Here is a 23,565-nt window from a genome sequence, read left to right on the forward strand (position 1 = left end):
GTTGAAAATATGTATTTTCAACATGTTGTGTTCACTGGGATATTTGATAATAGTGTGAACATCGACTGAACAACCTGATGTAATGGGTGTTTTATGAAGTTGGTTTTTACCCTTACGAAAAAAGATTGCAGTCAGAGTGCAGTATAACTGCAGTTCACTGTAGTATAACTGTAGTTAGAAGGCAGTATAACTGCAGTATGCTGCAAATACTGCGTCCAAAATACCACAATCGACTGCAGTTACTGCACGTTTAAAACTGCAATCTTTTTTTTGTAAGGGTAGTTCTCATTATGGCTGATGTGAGCTCAATTCTGATTGTGCCTCTGGAAAGATTTTGTTAGAGCTGTGGTACTGCGCGCACGAGCACAAAAAAACTGAAGATTGACTATTCTCTTTCAGCGGGTATCTCAGTTTACAGCTCCTCTGCAGCCCAGCCCGCTAAAGTAAAAGTAGACCATATTCTCTCTGAAACTATGCTATGCCTTATGAGCAGAAGACGTTGACAAGACTTATTTTTGGTTGCACCCTGCAAATGAGTCCCCTGTCCCTACCTTACCCGTGGCTCTCTCCCCCCCAATCCCCAGTCTGACCTCATGATGATGTAATTGACCCTTCGCTAAGCCCCGCCCCCCTTGGGTACTGTTGCAAGCTTGGACAACATTTTCACGGGAAGCCCAATTCCCCCATTCTAACCACTGGTGAAATGTCCTCACAATGATCTCAAACTGTGTTTTTAATACTCTATGAAATTAAACACACACTACCCCTTACTAATCAGGAGACTCTCGGGTATGTTGTGGTGGACTGTCATTACGATTGCTTTATGTGAACCTGGTGAAATGAAGGTTGTAGCCACTGGATGGCTCTGATTGCGCTGTCACCATGCAGCCAAAGTTACTAACCACTTTAAGAGCTAACTAGTGTTCTCTCAAATTATAATTTGGGATTTGAAAAATAATCCAAGACTCTGCATTTCAGGAATCGCAGTAGCAAGTTCTCTTGGTGCACTGTTAAATTATTGAGCCATTTAAAAAATGGGGATAAACTCTGTTTTCATAATGGCTTTCATGTGTTTCAAACGTGAGCTTTTGTCCGAGATGTTGGACTCGACGACAGTTGCTATCCATTGAAACACTGCGATTGGTTGCCCAAAATTCTGTGCAAGGGTCAATTCCCTTTATCCAGCAACTGACAAATCACTCCCTCCCCCTAGCACAAACACAACATAGGCAGAGGAGATTAAACTAATCTGGGACAGAGGGTCTGTGTACGCACAGGGAGGGAATGATGGAGGGATGGGTAGTTTCATAAGGGATTGAGGACAGGCTTTCTGTGTTTTAGTGGAGCGAAGGGAGGGAGGGGGAGAGATGATATCTGAGATGGGAGAGAAACCCTGTAATTCTGTAATGCATCCTGAATTATCATATCAAGAGCCTTGTTTTGCATGTGTGTGAGAGCGTGCGCCAGTCTTTCATAACAGGACAGGGTTTGCATTACGTATCCCTGGCTTACAAGTCACGGATGGACACAGTTGTTAGTAGCAGTGTGTCTGCGTATGCGTGCTTTTGAACTCTTGGCAACCTGTCAGTGGGTTATATGAGGAACCCTTCTTGGAACTATGTTGTGCGACCAAACAGTGGCAGCATCCCAAACACTAAACTAGCTATAGCACGCCAGGGTTGGGGTAAGGAAAATTGGAATTGACCCCAACCCTGCAGCATGCACACTGGAAAACCCCACCAATCTCTTGCACTGTCTCATATATACGTATAGTACCAGTCAAAAGTTTGTGGAAGCCAGGTAATCTGATACATCACTCTTCTTCTTGGTCAAATAGCCCTTACACAGTCTGGAGGTGTGTTGGGTCATTGTCCTGTTGAAAAACAAATGATAGTCCCACTAAGCGCAAAACAGATGGGATGGCGTATTGCTGCAGAATGCTGTGGTGGTTAAGCGTGCCTTGAATTCTAAATAAATCAGTGTCACCAGCAAAGCACCCCCACACCATCACACCACCTCCTCCATGCTTCACATTAGGAAATACGCATGCGGAGATCATCCATTCACCTACTCTGCGTCTCACAAAGACATGGCGGTTGGAACCAAAATCTCAAATTTGGACTCATCAGACCAAAGGACAGATTTCCACTGGTCTAATGTCTATTGCTTGTGTTTCTTGGCCTAAGCAAGTTTCTTACCAAATAGAGCTGTGTTCTGTATACCACCCCTACCTTGTCACAACACAACTGATTAGCTCAAACGCATTAAGAAGGAAAGAAATTCCACAAATTAACTTTTAACAAGGCACACCTGTTAATTGAGATGCATTCCAGGTGACTACCTCATGAAGCTGGTTGGGAGAATGCCAAGAGTGTGCAAAGTGGTCAAGGCAAAGGGTTGGCTACTTAGAAGAATCTCAAATAAAAAATATATTTGTATAACACTTTTTAGGTTACTACATGATTCCATATGTGTTATTTCATAGTTTTGATGTCTTCACTATTATTATTATACAATCTAGAAAATATAAAAATAAAGAAAAACACTGGAATGAGTAGGTGTGTCCAAACATATATAAATGACAGAGAGAGAAAATAGTTCAACCTTGGGTTAGAGCAGCTGGCTCGATCAGCTAGCTAGCAGGGGAATAGACCAAATGGTACAGGGGTGTCTGATCATTTCAGGTGTGTGTGTGGAGGGGAGGGGGGGGGACAAATGACCATTGGATAAGGGTCTGAGACGCACTGAGTGAAGTTTGTCATCTTGGAAGAGCTAGTTCAACAAAAAAAAAGAATTTCAGCGACAGGCGGTGAATGATAGGACGGGGGAGGAGGAATAGTGGGAAAGAGCGATAAATCAGTTTGGGAAGGTGAGGGAGAGAGAAACTCAAATGTGAACGACACCCCACCCTCCTCCACTTGCCATCTGATGCTGAGACTGTGTTGCTATGGGCAACGAGCCGAGCGGGATAGAGGAGGATGGATTGAGGGAAGGAGGGAGGGTGGAGAGGAGAGACCGACTCATACAACATACACACTAAGCCAACCACAGACAGGAGAGGAGCTAGGATAGAATCGCTGAATGTGTTATCCCTCTCTTCCTTTTCCTGTTGAAGTAGGCTAAGAGCACCGGAGATAGCAACACAAAGGACATCGAGGGGGCAGAGCCAGCAGAGGGGCAAGCAGCCAATCGGCATTCAGCATGAAGCAAGCAACCAATGAGGGGCGAGTGGACTCCTCCCCATGAAACGCTTTACTGAGCTCCGATCTCTTATTAATGAATGAAGATGCTCTGAGGCAGCACGCCACTCACTGTGCTCCCACAGAATACTAGAATCAACAACAGCAGCACAGACTGACGCACGCACCCAGCCGTGAAGAAAAACCTTAGACAAGCGCCTACCATGGACGACATGGACTCCCACCTTCACCCTGAGGCCTCAGCACCCCCTCTCGCCGTCCCTTCCCTCCCTTTCTCAGCCATGTCCCCTTCCCCCCTCGGCACGCTGGCCCTCCCTCTTCCATCGCCCGCCACACGACGCTCCATCTCCATGGGCGACTTCCGGCGGGTGACGATGGCCTTGTATGGCTCGGAGCCCCCCTCGACAGCCACCACGGCCCCCTCCTCCAAGATGGTGACCCCCAGCTCCAGCATGGAGTTTGAGGCAGCCCGCCGGCGCCTGCTGGAGATGGAGGAGCGCCAGCGTGTCATCCAGGAGATGGAGCGGCGCCTGGAGGAGCTCCGGGAGGTCTTCGTGCGCTCGGAGCAGGAGGCAGTGGAGCATGGCGAGGTGGTTACCCGCATCGCCTGCGCTGCCCAGCAGGGGGAGATGTACACGGCTGAGAACAGCCAGCGGTTCAAGAAGGGCCTGCGCTTCAAGAAGCACCGGCCCACGATCGTTTTCTCATCCATGCTAGGACTCCGCACGTGCCTGCCCTGGCCCGTCAAACTCAAATGACCCCCATCAACTACAGACCACCACCTCTTCAGACCATTACCCCTTATTGATGTACAATCCCCGCTTGAGCTCTTGTTTGTTCCTGGAGGCGGGCCCTCTATGGACTAAAAACCGCCTACTAAACATCTGAGTTAGTTTGGCAGCCATTGGACTCATATGGTACATCTGTGAACCCAAAAGGTTATTGTACAAATGCAAAGATGTCATTGCTTGATGTGGTTGGTAGATTCTTATTTTCTGTGCTTTATGTGTTGGGAAAAGGGAAAAGATTCAAGGTGCAAGTCTCGGAAGAGGCTACGAGAGGGAGCAGGCATTGGACTGTGAGGTAACATGGAAACGATTCATTTTCTCTGTGCCTCATGATATGCAGAGAGAGAAGAGGGTTATATAACAAAGCGGGGCTTATGGGATGGGGGAGAGCGTTGAACAATCTCCCTTTCCAACCTACTGAATTGAGAAAAGGGGAGCGAAGGGCAGTTGAGGATCGACAGAGAAAGGGGAGTCAGAAAGCGTGGGTGGTAGAGGGTCATGCTCAAGAAGGGAAACGTGCCTTGGCATTCCCCAGCAAACTCCCTATATCTCTCAGCCCAGTAATCTTTTGAGCTGTGAAAGCCAAGTCCCCAGTGGAGTAATCGTCGGCTCTCTCGGGGCGAGAGAGAAAGTAGTTCCTTCTCAGATGCTTCCACCTGTGGCCTCTTCTAGCTCTCTCTCTCTCCTTTAATCCTTCCAGAATGTATTCAACAAACATTATGTCCTCGGAGACTGAGGATTCAAGAACAACTTGCTTTTCTGCTGCATTTATTTCAGTCGGACCTGAGCGATGGACAATGGCGCTGATGCAAAACTATGTTATTTTGATAACGGTAGAGCTGGGCTCTCAATGCTTTCGAGGTTGACGGAATGTTTTAGGGTTGCAATAGCCATGCCATGGCCAGAGAGACAAGCAAAGGTAGGATATATACACCAAGGTTACAGACTAGCTGAGCCAGGGGGTGGATGTTTGTGCTGACGTCTAACGTTTCTAGCTCTCTGTGTTGCTGTCATGGCAAACGGATGGCCGAGTCAGTTCTGTGAAAGATGGAGGGTTCAAAGAGGCAGCCAGAGAGGAGACAAATTAGCAAATATAGCAATTTAACGTTATTGACGTAATCGCATTGGTACCCATTGCAATTAATGCCCCTTTTCATAGGGAAAAAACTGAGGATGGTTCAAGGATGGGTTTGTGTGACAGTGTCTTTGAAGGTACATGTAGTAATCTTTTTGAAAGTGTTAGATGTTTCTCGTGCACGGCACTTTATCTGTGTTCCATGTAGGTGACCTGGTTCTACAGAGATAGGCCTAGAACAGAACACACTCGCATGATTATTTGTCCTATTTCTTCTCCTTCCTCTCCTCGTTCCATTCGTCTTAGGTAACCATTTCCCCACCCCTTTGCTTTAGCGGCAGTGTGTGTGCGTCGAAAGCACAGCCAATTCACTAGGGGGATCTATTTATGGCAATCGTAGGTTATGGCAGACAGACAATGTCTGTGCTACATAAATTGGAAGTGTGTGTGTGTGCAGATGAGTGCAGTATCTAGGACAGCTTCTGCTCTCCATGGATTGTTGAAACTGATGCTACAGAGCAAATATTACATCAAATTCAAGGAGTACTGATGTTGGGGTAAGGTAAAGTTGTAGCTGATACTGTTTCAATGCTCAGTCATTTGATGTATGACATGTTGGCTGGAAACAGGAAATGGTGAGGACCCTTTTTAGCTAACCATATTTCATAAGAACTAACCTGTCATAGGTGGGCAGAGAAAACACTTCCAGGTAATTGGCTTCTTCACAGCGCGGTAATTGTTTCCCATTATCATTCTGATCAAAAGCTCCATCAAGGTTCTTAGTAGGCAAGAAGGGAAGTGTTTCTGGTACAATTCGATAGGCTAGTTTAAATTGTTAAGACATTTGGCAACAAACTCTTGCTCTTGTTGGAGCATAAATTGTTGACGTTTTAAATCAATGTCTTGTTTTGGTGGTATTAGGATTTCTGCTGCTTCCAGGTTGCTGTTTAATGTTAGAATAGCTTGGGATTGCTTGAGCAGCCTGGTCTCAGTGCCAGACGAAACATACTTTATGTATTTCTGAGCACCTCCAAGACGTACACTACATGACCAAAAGTATGTGGACACCTGCTCGTCAAACATCTTATTCCAAAATCATGGGCATTAATATGGAGTTGGTCCTACGTTTGCTGCTACAACAGCCTCCACTCTTCTGGGAAGGCTTTCCTCTAGATGTTGAACATTGCTGGGGGGACTTGCTTCCATTCAGCCACAAGAGCATTAGTGAGGTTGGCCACTGATGTTGGGCGATTAGGCCAGGCTCGCAGTCGGCGTTCCAATTCATCCCAAAGGCGCTCAAGGGGGTTGAAGTCAGGGTTCTGTGCAGGCCAGTCAAGTTCTTCCACACCGCTCTCGACAAACCATTTCTGTATGGGCCTCGCTTTGTGCACGGGGGCATTGTCATGCTGAAACAGGCATTGTCATGCTTCCACAACCTGTTGCCACAAAGTTGGAAGCACAGAATCATCTATTCTTTGTATGCTGTAGTATTAAGATTTCCCTTCACTGGGACTAAGGGGCCTAGTCCGAACCAAGAAAAACAGCCCCAGGCCTTTATTCCCCCTCCACCAAACTTTACAGTTGGCACTATGCATTAGGGCAGGTAGCATTCTCCTTGATTCCGTCAAACCCAGATGTGTCTGTCAGACTGCCAGATGGTAAAGCGTGATTCCTCAATCCAGAGAAGGCGTTTCCACTGCTCCAGAGTCCAATGGCGTCGAGCTTTACACCACTCCAGCCGATGCTTGGCATTGCGCATGGTGATCTTAGGCTTGTGTGCGGGCTGCTCGGCCATGGAAACTCATTTCATGAAGCTCCTGACGAACAGTTATTGTGCTGACTTGCTTCCAGAGACAGTTTTGAACTCGGTAGTGAGTGACAGCCAATTTTTACACGCAACAGTGGTCCCGTTCTGTGAGCATATGGCCTCACAATAACAGCACAGTTGACTGGGGCAGCTCTAGCGGGGCAGAAATTTGATGAACTGACTTGTTGGAAAGGCGACAAGCTTAAGTACGGGCCATTCTACTGCCAATGTTTGTCTATGGTGATTGCATGGTTGTGTGCTCGAATGTATACACCTGTCAGCAACGGGTGTCTCTGAAATAGCCAAATCCACTAACTTCAAGGGGTGTCCACATACTTTTGTATATATAGTGTATTGCACTTAATATTGGTTTAGTTACTTTATTCAGAAACAAAGGAAGGAGGTTGGTCAGGGAGGATGGCTAGGCGTAATCTGCGACCGTCTAAGAATCCAAAGGTTGCGTGTTCGAGTCTGGTCGGTGACAACTGTAGCATTTTAGCTCAATCTAAACTTAACCCAATTCACCTAACCTGGTATGTCAATTCACCTAGCCTTTTGTCGTTTTAGTTCCCCTAACCTTTTACATAAATGATCCACCAACGTTAGTTCTCCCAGTAATTCTCCTTACTTATTATGGTGACCCAAAAAGCAATCTGGTCTCAGAAAAAGATGTGTAATAAGTTACGTCATCCAGTTCGTATTCTAATGCACAACTGGGTAAGACGTATGAAACTATATGTCTCTCAATTCTTATATTGTACGACCGTTCTTCCATTCATAATGTAACCTAAAAGAACATAAATTGAGTATTAGGGACATCTTGCATAGGTACATTTTCTATCATGTCTTCAGATGAGTCGACCTAGTGCACGAAATATGATCAAACCTCGCCATTGTAGTTTACAGGACACAATACCTCACTTTCAGGTTATATAGGTTGAAGTGACATGTGACGCCCATAGGATACTTGCTTAGCCTATTGGTCCTTTCTGTCCTCCTCACAGCGTTGGTGATATATGTGACTGAATGGGTGGGCGTATAACACGAACGTCTAGCAACCCAAAGATTGTGTGGTTGAATCTCATCACGGGCAACTTTAGCATTTTAGCTGATTAGCAACTTTGCAACTACTTACTACTTTTTAGCTACTTTGCAACTACGTAGCATGTTAGCTAACCCTTTCCCTAACCCTAACCCCAACTCTTTAACCTAAATCCTAACCATAAGCCTAACCCCTAAAATAGCTAACGTTAGCCACCTAGCTAACATTAGCCACAACAAATTGGAATTCGTAAAATATGAGTTTAGCAAATTCCTAATAATATTGTATGAATTGCAATTCATAACATACCACAAAAATTATAATTCGTAACATCATACAAAATGGATGATGGACATCCGGGACATTCCAATTAGTATGATATGTTACATTTCGTATGGTACGTATTAATTTCTGGATTTACATTTGCTATGTTACGTCTACCCCTGAGTCCAGGTTGAGGCAAAGTGCACAGGTGATGGTGATTGGAAAGTATTTATCGCTTTATTTACGAATATTTATTAGTCTGTTGATTACAAGGGCTATTTAGCTTTTTTTTAAGCTAGGGTGTTGAATTACAACAGACAATGAACCGATGGAGCAGTCTATATGCATTCTCTACTTTTTATGGTCGACCTACGCATAGGACATATTTGCTTAGTTCGTGAATCATAGTCCATAGCATAGGCTTACATCTTGATATATTAGGGTCAGTTACTGCCTGCCTGCTTATGTATCTATCATACCAAACAGAGACGAGCAAAATACCTATTATAGTAGGTTGCATATATTGTGTTTTATGTACATATTAGGCTATTACATTATACTGAATATACTGGAACCCTAAAAATGGTTCTTCATAAATGCCTTATGCAATGTATGTGTGTATATAATAGTGTGATGATGAATTCATGACCATTGTTCTATCGTTGACAACCTCAAGCAGATCAGTCTTCAGCTTGGATCACTTTAAACCCAATGCCCTCTTTTTGGCATAGCACCTTTTTTTTGCTATGAAAAACAACGTTTCCCAAAGAGCTCTGGGCCCACTTGCAGAATGAATGTAATGTTAAAATACTTTTCTCACTAGATATTGTTCCCTTCACCTGTTTATGCCTGTGGTTGAAAATAACCTTCTCTGTCTGAGTATCTTCTCACTAAACTTTTTCAAAACAATCTTCCTTCAGGATTATCAAAATGTTCTTCCCTCGTCTCTTGTTGCAACCTCGTCTTGCTTCACAAGTGAGTTGCAGGGACAAACAACTTAATGACAAAAGACTTGGAGACCTGAAGACTTGTGCAAGCTTCCGAGCAAATGTCTAAGCTTTAGCTCAGTGGATTAATGGCACGGCCTGAGTTCCAACCCTGGACCTTCTAAGCCAACCAAAATTGTCCTAACTTGTTTAAGATAATTATACAATATCAGGCTTTTATGGACAGAGTACTGAAATCAACCACAGGTCCAAAACAAGCTTCCAACAATGTAGAATTCTTTATATGAATGTACTTCTCTACTGTGTTTAATAATTAATTTGTGATGTTAAAGTGTTTTGTTCTGTTAAAATAAGCGAAATGTATTTTTATTTTTTCAAAATGTTTTTTTTTTTCCTAACAGGGTTTAATCTGTTTAATTACAATTATATAGAACGATATCCTTTACTATTAAATGACCATGTTGACCTTGAAAATAAGTTTAGGTATATTTGAAGCTCTACTGATCAAATGTGTTCTCTCCTTGCGTTGATTTGAAATAATGCAACGTGCTCGTTGCTTTGTATAAGGGGTTTGCATTACGTAACGGGATCCATGAATTTTGCTCATGTGAAAAATTGCTTGTATTTACATCGAATTTGACATGAATTCCCTAGCGCAGAGCTAACATTTTGACATTGTTCAGGATGTTTTGTATGTACTCTGTTCTGACGGAGAGAATGGGACTTGCATACAGCTGGTTTGAAGAGAAAAAATATCAATTGAGGCCGAGTCTGAAATGTGGTAGAATATGGTACTTTTTCCTGGAGACAGTGTGAGAATGCTTATTGCTTACCCATGCACACATTCCATATGTCCTCTTCTGCTGGGAATAGCCACAGTAACGGTTATATAAATGATCAAGTTTAAGTCAGCTTTTACATTATGTTGGGAATGTGTCGAACGCCAGGGCGCATTTCTCTCTCTCATTCTCTCTGGAGAAGTGACGCAGTTGTCCTGTCACGACTGGGAAAGAGAGTGGGTGGTCATGCAAGTCACATCGGCGCAGCAGAGCAGTGAAGCCTGCTCAGCGTAATTGTAACGGCTCTTGATGTAATGAGACACTGCAACTAGCAGAGAGGAAGGGTAATTGATAACATGAGACACCACCATATGCCAGAACACCGCTAGGACCATCAGCAGAATGTGAGGTGTAATAAGCAAACGTGACGTGATATAAGATGTACGCCATATTGAACTTGAGTAGGTGTCACGGTGATGAACGTGACTGATATTATGGGAGTTGAGTGACCACATTGACCAATTGGATGTAAGATCTTTCACTTGTGTATTCAATAGATTGTCTCCTCCTTGGAATGTCTGATATCTGGTGTCCTGGTTCTTAATCTGTCCTAAAGTGAAGGCTTTTAGTTCTTTGGTACGCATCACTTTGCCTGTACTGTTCATGCTGAAGAATGTTTGTATTGGTTATGAGCTGAATGAGTGATCCATACCTTCGCTAACTGGTCTGAATGTACAGAGAGCCTGTGATGTACTGTACAATAAACTTTGACATTAAATGTCATCACTGTGTTGGGCCCTCATTGCCCACCAATGACAGTCAGACACTAATAAATGGTGTAGAATTATAGTGATTTAGTATTTATTAGGATTCCCATTGGCTAGTGCCAAGACTCTTTCTGGGTTTCAAAGAGGAATAAAACAATTGCATCACAACAGCCTACGTCGTAAATAAAACAATGCGTCCCTCAACTCTGGACCTCGAAGCCAGTTCCACTGCCCCCACCACGTGGGTGGTATCAGGTAGAACAGAAAACCAGCAGGCTCCAGACCTCGTAGGGTAAGAGTTGAATACCCCTGCAATAAATCATACATGACATTATTACTCTAATATATAAAAAAAAAATACAAAAACATTTACAATATTACAATGTGTGTGTGTAGACTGCGTGTAGACTGCGTGTGCTTAAGCGTGTCTCTTCACAGTTCCCGTTGTGCCGTGAGGGATTTTATTGATGTTTTAAATCTGATTTTACTGCTCGCTTGAGTTATTGATGAGGAAGAGTTCCATGTAGTCATGTATATAGTTTTCTGTTTCCCAGAGTCTGTTCTGGACTTGCGGACTGTGAAGAGACCCCTGGTGGCACGTCTTGTGGGGTATGTATGGGTGTCTGAGCTGCGTGTTCTCTTTGAACAGACAGTTCTGTGCTTTCAACACATCAACACCTTCTCAAAAAAGACAAGTATTGATGCAGTCAGTCTCTCTTCTACTTTGAGCCAGTAGAGATTGACATGTATGTTATTGATATTAGACTTCTGTGTACATTTAAGGGCCAGCCGTGCTGCTCTGTTCTGAGGTAACTGTAATATACTCATGTCCTCCTTTGTAGCACTTAACTATATAACTGGGCAATAAACCAGGTGTGATACAACTAGGGCCTGTAGGACTTGTTTGGTTGATTGTGATGTCAAGAAAGCAGAGCAGCACGTTATCATGGAAAGACCTCTCCCCATCTTAGCTACTGTTGCATCAATAGGTTTTGACTTTTGGTTTACAATCTAGGGTTACAGTAAGCAGATTAGTCTCAACTTGTTCAATTGCCACATTAATTACAGGCCGATCCCAATTTAGGAATTTATGCCTTTCCTACACCAGATTTCCTACACACTTCTCAGTATTTGGAATTCAGAATTAACGTATTCAGTCATGTAAAGTGCTCTGCAGGCTTGGCTACCTTGCAGGCTCTAAATACATTTCATTCAACTGCTGAAAACCCTCCCACTTGCTGGCCAACAGATTCTCGTGGAGTTTTCATTCAATAGGGTTTTCAATACACGCATCTTAAGCCTTCCCTTTAAATACGGTGTACCTTTTAGTTCGAATTTTGTTGACAGACTCGGTTCAGAATATCAGGGATCAATGAAAGAAGCCATCTGAATATATGTATATTCGTCTCCGTTTCAGCACCAATTGCTAGACAAAAAAAATACTTGGATTTTGTAGATTATTTAGGTTTAGTAAAGTATTTATGAATCATTAAAAAAAATAAAAACAGGTTTGGAGAGCCTTTACGCACAAAATAAAGAAAACGGTGGTTTGTGTAGTGTACAATAGTAGGCTATACCCTCATCTATTGCCTACACTAACCATGGCCGTGTCATCACAGTTCCAAGTGTTGCGCCATGCGTCGGTTCAAATTTACAGCTTGGTCTGCTTACCGCTCCATAACGATTTAATTAGCCTACAATGTATATATTTTTTTATATTATAAAATGTTAATGACCCTCAGCAAAACCACACGGCAATGACAGCGTTTACAGAGGAAGCAAATTAAAGGTTAGCAAAACAATATAATTAAATGGAAAGATAATGTGGACTGTACCAAATGAAGGGAACTAACAGTAAATAGGCAGTTAAACGTGTGGTTATTAGGTCGACTGACAGTCGATACTGATAGTGGATCATATTTAACGTGATTGATTACTTAGTTAATTAGATTACTTGTTGTTATTACTGCATTGTCGGAACTAGAAGCACAAGCATTTCGCTACACTCGCATTAACATCTGCTAACCATGTGTATGTGACTAATAAAATTTGATTTGATTTGATTTGATTTAACGTGATTGAAATAGGAGAGAGGAAGTCAGGGTAGCCTATAATTAAGACATGCGAGAGTGCCCATCCTTGCAAGTTAAAAGGCCGTACAGTTTCAAATTTGACATAACGGCACAGCATTTCTTAAGCTTTATTGTGGAAAAGTTGATATGCTTCCGTTTGCTTTCATGTGAATTGTAGAAAAGGCCCATGGAGTTGGTGGAAGAATCCTTTAATTCATGGCCACTTGCTCAGCTGGACTAGCAGCGCTTTAATTAGGTCAGGTGGAAATGTCCGACAGATCTCAACTCATTAAAAGTATGAAATCGCCAGATCTCGCTGCTTTCTCTTCCTTAACTCCGTCTAATCCAGACGTTCTGTGCGTCCATGAATCCACCGAATCTGTTACCTTTCATCTGAACTATGTTGCGATCGGGAGAGCGGGCCACCAGTTATTGTTTATAGTTGTTACCGCGGAGCGTGTCTTGGAGCGCACGCTTCAAACCTATTATGTAACGTAAATGGTCAATGATCACGGCTCTACAGATCATCACAGGCCAATTATGCCATCGATATATGGTTAATATGTAATGAAATGTACATATGAAGACAAACTTGAAAGGGTGAAATATGAAACGTCATTGTTTGCTGAACTGATCGATTCTGATATCAAACTGATGGGGGTTATAGATTGAATAACCGACCACTGATTTGTATTCTTCTTCTCATTATTATGATGAATAGTTACTAGCCTAAAGACTCAATGATGATTCCAATTGACTTCTTATTGAACTGAATTGCTGAATTACCTAATTATGTTAATAATGAATGATTTATGATTTGATCTTTGTGATTATGAATTTGATTGGATACGTGTTCTTCAGTTTCCATCGTTGCAGTACAGACTACTCAGTAAATATACCACTTTATGGTTAAAGGAACTCCTGCCTCAGTCTCATCCATTCCGTTGTCCTCTGACCCTCTTCACTGTCAGTCATCCTACCTGTCCAGCTACCCGCACAGATTCCACTAATCTTTCATGAATGGTTTCACATTTGTCTCCAGTGATTATAAGGTCTAAAACGAGTGTCATTTATATTTACAATCCCCTTCTCCAAACAGATTACTCATTTACCTAGCACTTATCAAGTTGTAAATTACAATGCATCGAGAATGGTGTTATTTCTATCGGAAAAAAATAAAGTAGATGCTTTTTCCACTTGAAACCGGTAGGTCCACTAGACCTTGTTCATGGTTTCCTCACATGTAAAGGTTGTGGAATTATTAGGGAATTAAGTCAGAACACTGTGCATCTGTAGACAACTCCACCACACCGTAATCTATTTCCAACCTAATGATTAGCATGCTATTCTCATGCTTAAGTTCAAGGTCAGAATACGCATTGAGAGAAAAGTACATAAAAATGGAATTCCATTTACTTGCGCCTAACTCGGGTCGGAATCGGGCCCTACAAGATGTACATGAGGTTTATCGAATTACATTTTTTATATATTTAAAACTAGCTTATTAGTAGCCACCCATTCTAAAACTGACTGCAGATGTTGAAGTATCGCTACACTCGCATTAACATCTGCTAACCATGTGTATGTGATTTGATTTGTCTAAGGGCTCTATTAAAATTAGATCCGCTTCAGCCGACATTCACATAGCGGTTGTTTTGGCGGCGGCAGAGCTGGAACTGTGTAAGAGCTGCCTAGTGGTTAAAGCTTTGGGCCAGTAACCGAAAGGTTGCTAGATCAAATCCCTGCGCCGACAGGGTAAAAATCTGTCGTTCTGCCCCTGAACAAGGCAGTTAACCCACTGTTCCTAGGCTGTCATTGTAAATAAGAATTTGTTCTTAACTGTCTTGCCTAGTTAAATAAAGGTCAAATAAAATTCGCAATGATTTCCCTTGCAGTGGTAGCTGCTGTGTATAATGTTAAGTCATCAGTGTACAAAGACACACTGGCTTTGGCCTCCCGAGTGGCATAGTGGTCTAAGGAGCTGTGCCACTAGAGTTTGTGGGTTTGAGTCCAGGCCCATGAGACAGCTCACAATTGGTCCAGCGTTGTCCGGGTTTGGCCGGCAGGGATGTCCTTGTCCCATCGCACACAAGTGACTCCTGTGGCAGGCAGTGCACGCTGAGAGTCCGTACGGGAGTTGCACCGATGAGACAAGACTAACTCCCAATTGGATACCATGAAAATGGGGTACATTTTTTTTATTATTTTTTTAAATAAGACTGACTTTACTCAAGTCTAGTGGAAGATAAAATTTGAAAAATACTTTGAAGTATGCCTAACTCTACCTGGTTTACTTTAGAGAGGTATCCATTAAAGAACACCCTCTGCGTAACACTCGCTCCGCGACATGGCAGAGGATGTAAAGCAATAACATGTTTTTTAAGCAGCAGATTATGATCGATAATGTCTAAAGCGGCATTGAAGTCTAACAAAAAAACAGCTTCCACAATCTTCAATTTATTTCTGCCACTTATCGTTAATTCGTGTCAATGTTGAGTGCCCTTTCAGCTTGCTGAAAGTTAGTTGTTAATTGAATGAATACTCCAAGGGAAAATATTGGCCAGCAAGTGGGAGGATTTTCAGCAGTTTAATGAAATGTATTCAGAGCCTGCAAGGTAGCCCACCTGGGTGATGCACGGGAGCCATTTTGTGCCAGAACACTCACCAGCTAGAGAGGTATATGCCAATTAGGAATGAGGTTGATGATCTGGTGGGCATGATGGAATTGGGCCAGTTTGGGAATTTAGCCATGACACCAGTATATATATATATATATATATATATATATATATATATTTTAATGAAAAATACTGATCTGAGTAATACAGAGCCTGTGCTGGATTTTATTATGAGCTGGTACTGTATATATTACATCATTTTTAATGTCCTATATGATAGGATGATTTATGATACAGGATGCCATTTATGAATGTACAGTTTTACATACAGCATGACAGTTAAGCCGCTAACCTGATACACTGTACAGCACATCCAAGGCTAAGCCATGTGGCTAACGTCTGATGCCGTCGTGGGTCCTGTGTGTGGTTCACCCAGTTAAACGTACACACACACACACACTTATCACTGGTCCAGGATCATTTTAGCCTTCTAGAGCATAATTAATAAGAGTACATGGACAGGGATCAGCACAATATGGGCCCTGGCCTAATTCCTGACTCAACACAACCCTGACCCTCTTTTCCTGTCTGTTGCCTGAGCCAGTAGTGATCTAATACCCGTCACTTGGGCCTAGATTCAGACCTTTAGGTATACTTTCCGGGAGCCGCTTGTGGATTTGAAAGCTCTTACACAGTTCCAGCTCCGACGCCGCCAACATAACCGCTATCTGGATGTCGGCTGAAGCGGATCTGATTGAATAGAGCCCTCACATTTTATTGGTCACATACACATGGTTAGCAGATGTTAATGCGAGTGTAGCGAAATGCTAGTTCTGACTATGCAGTTAAATCTAACAAATTCACAACAACTACCTTATACACAACAAATGTAAAGGGATGAATGAGAACATGTACATATAAATATATGAATGAGCGATTGAGTGCGGCATTGGCGAGATGCAGTAGATGGTGTAGAATACAGTATATACACATGCGATGAGTAATGTAGGATGCGTAAACATAAAATGGCTTTATTTAAAGTGACTAGTGATACCTTTATTAAGTCTGTGGCCAGAGATTTGAGTCTGTTGGCAGCAGCCACTCTATATTAGGGATGGCCGTTTAATAGTATGATGGCCTTGAAATAGAAGCTGTTTTTCAGCCTCTCGGGCTCCCAGCTTTGTTGCACCTGCACTGACCTCGCCTTCTGGATGGTAGCGGGGTGAACAGGCAGTGGCTCGGTGGTTGTTGTCCTTGATCTTTTTTGCCTTCCTGTGACATCGGGTGCTGTAGGTGTCCTGGAGGGCAGGTAGTTTGCCGCCGGTGATGCGTTGTGCAGACCTCACTACCCTCTGGAGAGCCTTGCAGTTGAGGGCGGTGCAATTGCCGTACCAGGCGGTGATACAGCCCGACAGGATGCTCTCGATTGTGCATCTGTAAAAAGGTTGTGAGTGTTTTAGATGACAAGCCAAATTTCTTCAGCCTCCTGAGGTTGAAGAGGCGCTATTGCACCTTCTTCACTATGCTATATGTGTGGGTGGACCCTTTCAGTATGTCCGTGATGTGTACGCGTAAAACTTTAAACCTTCTCCACTACTGTCCCATCGATGTGGATAGGGGGGAGCTCCTTCTGCTGTTTCCTGAAGTCCACGATCATCTCCTATGTTTTGTTGACGTTGAGTGAGAGGTTATTTTCCTGACACCACACTCCGAGGGCCCTCACCTCCTCCCTGTATGCTGTCTCGTCGTTGTTGGTAACCAGGCCTACCACTAGTGTCGTCTGCAAACTTGATGATAGAGTTGGAAGCGTGCATAGCCACGCAGTCATGGGTGAACAGGGAGTACAGGAGAGGGCTGAGAACGCACCCTTGTGGGGCCCCAGTGTTGATTTTTATTTTATTTAACGAGGCAAGTTAGTTAAGAACAAATTCGTATTTTCAATGACGGCCTAGGAACAGTGTGATGGCGATTGCATCGTCAGTGGACCTATGGGGGCGGTAAACAAATTGGAGTGGGTCTAGGGTATCAGGTAGGGTGGAGGTGATATGGTCCTTGACTAGTCTCAAAGCACTTCATGATGACAGAAGTGAGTGCTTCGGGGCGATAGTCTTTCAGGTCAGTTACCTTGGCCACCATTGTTCCTGTTCCCACGAAAGCTATCTTGAAGCATGTGGGGACAACAGACTGGGATAGAGATTGGTTGAATATGTCCGTAAACACACCAGCCAGCTGGTCTGCGCATGCGCTGAGGACGCGGCAAGGGATGCTGTCTGGGCCGGCAGCATTGTGATGGTTAACACGTTTAACGCACGTTGGCCACGGAGAAGGAGAGCCCACAGGCTTTGGTAGCAGGCTGTGTCAGTGGCACTGTTTTGTCCTCAAAGCGAGCAAATAAGTTGTTTAATTTGTCTGGGCGCAAGACGGTGTCTGCGACGGGGCTGGTTATCTTTTTGTAATCCGTGATTGACTGTAGACCCTGCCGCATACGTCTCGTGTCTGAGCCGTTGAATTGCGACTCTACACTGACACTTAGCTTGTTCGATTGCATTGCGGAGGGAATAGCTGCACTCTGTATTCGGTTGCGTTTCCGGTTGCCTTGCCATGATTAAAAGCGGCGGTTCACGCTTTGTTTCACGTGAATGCTTCCATCAATCCACGGTTTCTGGTTAGGGAAGGTTTTAATGGTCACAGAGGGTACGACCTCGCCGATGCACTTGCTAATAAACTCGCTCAGAGTCAGCGTATACATCAATGTTGTTGTCTGAGGCTATCCGGAACATATCCCAGTCCACGTGATCGAAGCAATCTTGAAGCGTGGAATCGGATTGGTCGGACCAGCATTGTATTGACCTGAGCACGGTGTTTCCTGTTTTAGTTTCTGTCTATAGGCTGGGAGCAACAAAATGGAGTCATGGTCAGATTTGCCGAAGGCAGGGCGGGGGAAGGCTTTGTATGCATTGCGGAAGTTCGAGTAGCAACGATCCAGAAAGCTACCACCTCTTGTCACGCATTCGATATGCTGATATAATTCAGGAACTATGGTTCTTAGGTTAGCTTTGTTAAAATCCCCAGCTACAATAAATGCAGCCTCAGGATGTATGGTTTCCAGTTTACATAAGAGTCCAGTGAAGTTCTTTCAGAGCCGACGAGGGATCTGCTTGGCTGTGACTATAATCGAAGTGAATTCTCTTGGAAGATAATGCGGTCGGCATTTGATTAAGGAATTCTAGGTCGGGTGAACAAAAAGACTTGAGTTCCTGTATGTTGTTATGATTTACGACTCGTGGTGTAATCACAAGGCATACAGCCCCGCCCTTCTTCTGACCAGAGAGATGTTTGTTTCTGTCTGCACGATGCATGAAGAAACCAGGTGGCTGTTTCGACTGACAACATATCCCGAGTGAGCCATGTTTCCGTTAAACATGTATGTGTTAGAGTGCAAATACGAACCTGTGCACACGCAGTTAGAGCACTCAATAAAAGGTTGTATCCCTCACACAGGCTGTGTATAATGGTAATCCCTGTACTAGGTGACCGGAGCTGTACTGTATTAATCCTAGGGGCTTTGGCTGATGTTTGCGGTGGATGACAGAGTGGTTGGAAGGTAAAGTAGGGGTGGAGGATATTTGTGTTTTTGTTAGGGGTAGGTTGAGGGATGTTATACACATTTAATTGAGTGTTCCGTTTTAAATACATTTTCAGTGATTGTAATGGTCAACATGTTTTAGTGAGAGCTTTATGAATACATGCAAGCTATTATTAGCTTGTTACTCTCATCTAATGTCTAGTTTACAAAACTATTTGTCTTATTGGATGTTTTCCATAAAACTACAGTCTTATACCGTCAGTATTTCGATTTATACGAGTGTGCATCATGAGGATGAGATTTCTAAGCAAATCAGAAAAACAATTGAACTATTTTTAGTTCCAGTATCTATTACATGCAATCCATCTCATGCATTCTGCTCTACACTATATTTTTGGATACTGAAGGCCATGAATATTTTACATAATTCCCTCTGTTATTTATGACAAAAGTTTCATGCATCAATACATGTACAGTGGGGCAAAAAGGTATTTAGTCAGCCACCAATTGTACAAGTTCTCCCACTTAAAAAGATGAGGCCTGTAATTTTCATCATAGGTACACTTCAACCATGACAGACAAAATGAAAAAAAAATCCAGAAAATCACATTGTAGGATTTTTTATGAATTTATTTGCAAATGGTGGAAAATAAGTATTTGGTCACCTACAAACAAGCAAGATTTCTGGCTCTCACAGACCTGTAACTTCTTCTTTAAGAGGCTCCTCTGTCCTCCACTCGTTACCTGTATTAATGGCACCTGTTTGAACTTGTTATCAGTATAAAAGACACCTGTCCACAACCTCAAACAGTCACACTCCAAACTCCACTATGGCCAAGACCAAAGAGCTGTCAAAGGACACCAGAAACAAAATTGTAGACCTTCACCAGGCTGGGAAGACTGAATCTGCAATAGGTAAGCAGCTTGGTTTGAAGAAATCAACTGTGGGAGCAATTATTAGGAAATGGAAGACATACAAGACCACTGATAATCTCCCTCGATCTGGGGCTCCACACAAGATCTCACCCCATGGGGTCAAAATGATCACAAGAACGGTGAGCAAAAATCCCAGAACCACACGGGGGACCTAGTGAATGACCTGCAGAGAGCTGGGACCAAAGTATCAAAGCCTACCATCAGTAACACACTACGCCGCCAGGGACTCAAATCCTCCAGTGCCAGACGTGTCCCCCTGCTTAAGCCAGTACATGTCCAGGCCCGTCTGAAGTTTGCGAGAGCATTTGGATGATCCAGAAGAAGATTGGGAGAATGTCATATGGTCAGATGAAACCAAAATAGAACTTTTTGGTAAAAACTCAACTCGTCGTGTTTGGAGGACAAAGAATGCTGAGTTGCATCCAAAGAACATACCTACTGTGAAGCATGGGGGTGGAAACATCATGCTTTGGGACTGTTTTTCTGCAAAGGGACCAGGACGACTGATCTGTGTAAAGGAAAGAATGAATGGGGCCATGTATCGTGAGATTTTGAGTGCAAACCTCCTTCCATCAGCAAGGGCATTGAAGATGAAACGTGGCTGGGTCTTTCAGCATGAACACACCGCCCGGGCAACGAAGGAGTGGCTTCGTAAGAAGCATTTCAAGGTCCTGGAGTGGTCTAGCCAGTCTCCTGATCTCAACCCCATAGAAAATCTTTGGAGGGATTTGAAAGTCCGTGTTGCCCAGCAACAGCCCCAAAACATCACTGCTCTAGAGGAGATCTACATGGAGGAATGTGCCAAAATATCAGCAACAGTGTGTGAAAACCTTGTGAAGACTTACAGAAAACGTTTGACCTCTGTTATATACCCTTTGTTGGCAATGACAAAGTATTGAGATAAACTTTTGTTATTGACCAAATACTTATTTTCACCATAATTTGCAAATAAATTCATAACAAATCCTACAATGTGATTTCCTAGATGTTCTTTTCTCATTTTGTCTGTCATAGTTGAAGTGTACCTATGATGAAAATTACAGGTCTCAGTCATCTTTTTAAGTGGGAGAACTTGCACAATTGGTGGCTGACTAAATACTTTTTTGCCCCACTGTATATAATGTAAATCCATTCTGAAAGTGACCAAACTCTCCATAATACAAATATGGAACACAGCATAAAATCAGATGTTAAGTCTTCTTTAATGATTGCTAGTGGAGCTTAAAAATCACATGTGGAAAGGACAAAGAGTGCAAAACATACTATATTACAAATAGTTGCTAATAATGAAATGACAGAAATGTTCCATTATATTGATAACGTAAGATAGAACTTCACAGAAACCATGTGATAATGTCTCAACCGTCGAGATCGATTCGGGATCTATAGATGGTCAACGATACGAAGACATGGAAGAACAAGTGCCTTCACTTAGCTCGCCATAAACTCCATTAGTCCAGTAATGTCAAATCGCTTTCTTCCCTTGCTTCCTCTCCCTCACAACCCCTGATCCGATAGTACCTATAAAAGAAAAATGACAGAAGACGCAGCCCTATTCAAGCTCACGGTCCAAATTAAAGTGTATATAGGGCCCGGGGGGGCTCCAACACACCTCTCATTCCTCTGTCTGTTGGGTAGAGTCAGTAGAGTGCACTGTAGACTGACTGGGCCCTTTGGGCTACCACCTAGTCCAAACCCCATGTCTCGTTGCTCCACTGGCACAGATAAGTTCATAGAATTGAATTGATGTTCACAACTAACAAGTATCATTTACATGAGAGCACGTGAGTAGCGGGAAGATGAGAAAGTTTGGTACAGTATGTAAAGATAATGCATCGAATCTGATACTCAGCAATTTTACAACACTGGGTGATATAACTGTTGCATATAAAATGTTTCCAACAACAGATGTGGTTTTTTACAACAGAGTGCAACGTGCACTCAATGGTTTGCCCTCATTTTCCAGTCCGTCCCTGGATCCATGCACATTCAAGCGATCACGCAGTTCTCCGCTTGTATATTCATTGGCAGTGACTCGATCTATAGAACGCTAAGCAAACCTTCAACAACCCCCTGTCGAACTACAGGAATGCAAACAGGCGTAGAAACACCTGCACAGCCAAAAAAGCTACAGATCCCCGTCTCTAAAAGGGTTGTATTGTGGTCTGTCCTACGAGAGCCCATCATCCCCCATAGCAGGCATAGTTTCACTTGTGGACAGATAAACCAGCTGTACAAGACACTTAACAGTCAGATCTCATACTGAGCTTTTGTTCCCTATTAGTGGCATTAAAAGCGCTTATGAAATTGTATTGAGACAGTCTTCTGCCGGATTCCTGGTGCATTAGAGTAAGTAACAGACAACATTTTGCAACGCATACGAACATTTCTTATTTGATCAGTTCATTTAGTCTTCTCCTGTTTCAGTCCATTTGGTGCCTACTGAATATCCAGCTATGTGTATTTCACTGCAGTGACAGTCTCTTCCTGTCCCCTGCCAAACCATGCGTACTGTGTAGAGACTCCTCTGCATCTGGAGACTGGAGGAAACTGAATCACACAGGCTCCAGCCAGACCTCCAGTCGGTGCTGGAGTCTGGTCCCAAAACCAGCTTAGGGGCTGGGGTTCCATTTCAGAGCGGCAGCCTGAGAGCCCCGGAGGCCCAGGGAGACAGGCTGGCAGCCACAAAGGCACTTTGTCTGGCTTTCAGTTCCAGGTCGTTCCAGCCCCAGACATCAACGCCACCGGTCACTGAGCAGGTATTCATTCCATCTGGCTCAGAGTCCCGACAACTGTGAATGACATGGCATGAATCTCCTAGTCTCTTTAGTTTCCAGGAAGGCAGTGGACAACGTAGGCTATTCATCCTCTTATACAGCACATGTTCTCTCTTCTCCAGACTCCAGTATAGTGCAGTATGTATGCCATTGACAAGTAATCCAACAGTTACGCTCACACACATAGGCCGACGCACGCACAAACACACGCAGCAATTCTAGCTCCTCCAACAGTTATGTGGCTGGGAATGTAGTTATCATTTTCCGAGCCGTGAGTTGTGGTAAACACCATTTAATACTTGTGTGTTTTACAACTGGAGCGGTCGAAGGTGGAGGGAGGCTTTTCTCATCCCGCTTTTCTTTTAGGGTGGCATTCCTCCCTGTGCTTTGATCAGTTAAAGCCTAGATTACACTCTTTCATTTTATAGTGACTTCCTTAAGTGCACCGTCTGTATATACAATTGAGTGTATGCAGATTATATAGCCCTTGGATCACAGCACATCAAAGTTGAGAATATCGTTAGAGCCTTTTGGTTTCCCAGGTAAGTGGCGCAGTAAGCGTTAGGGTAGGGCGTAGGGCGTAAGGGCGTAGGGTTATTCCATGGCTAGTCAGTCCTCTAGTTTATGGACATAGTTCACTGGGAATGTTCCACTTCTGGATGGATAGCCCTCGATGTGGCCAACCTGTGGAAACAAATCAAGATCAATAACCAGATAGACAGAGAACACGGAGGGAAATATTGAACATACAGGGAAATTAATGTAAGGCCTCTCTCTATGCCTAGGTATTTTTTGTCTTTATGCTGAACGTGATAAAGAAAAAAAAAAGTTTTCTTCCATGATAAGATGTAGCAAGAGATTTATCTCAATGAGACTAAGTAAAAAATAAATAAAAAAAAGAGCTAGG

General features: G+C 43.3%; 2 protein-coding genes across 4 annotated transcripts in view; one reads left to right on the plus strand and one right to left on the minus strand.

The window, feature by feature from the left end:
* Positions 1-2,887: 2,887 nt before the first annotated feature.
* LOC129812580 (TMF-regulated nuclear protein 1-like) overlaps positions 2,888-23,565 on the plus strand; it is a 36,870-nt gene continuing 16,192 nt past the window's right edge. Inside the window, exon 1 of one of the 2 annotated variants that reach the window (XR_008753030.1) lies at positions 2,888-4,907. Coding sequence is in view for 1 of the 2 variants with exons in the window: in XM_055864251.1 (XP_055720226.1) it covers positions 3,404-3,958 (555 nt within the window). In the remaining variant the exon portion in view is untranslated. Of the gene's footprint in view, positions 10,750-23,565 lie in introns of those variants that run through there. The other variant, XM_055864251.1, reaches the window with a different exon arrangement.
* The window catches only part of LOC129812579 (arf-GAP with SH3 domain, ANK repeat and PH domain-containing protein 3-like), a 54,245-nt gene continuing 51,744 nt past the window's right edge, over positions 21,065-23,565 (minus strand). For both annotated transcript variants that reach the window (XM_055864248.1, XM_055864247.1), the window contains exon 26: positions 21,065-23,342. In XM_055864248.1, the coding sequence (XP_055720223.1) occupies positions 23,294-23,342 (49 nt within the window). In that variant the 3' untranslated portion in view covers positions 21,065-23,293. The remainder of the gene's footprint in view (positions 23,343-23,565) is intronic.

This window comes from Salvelinus fontinalis, chromosome 16 (genome assembly GCF_029448725.1).
Source record: "Salvelinus fontinalis isolate EN_2023a chromosome 16, ASM2944872v1, whole genome shotgun sequence".
NCBI classification, from domain to species: Eukaryota; Metazoa; Chordata; class Actinopteri; order Salmoniformes; family Salmonidae; genus Salvelinus; species Salvelinus fontinalis.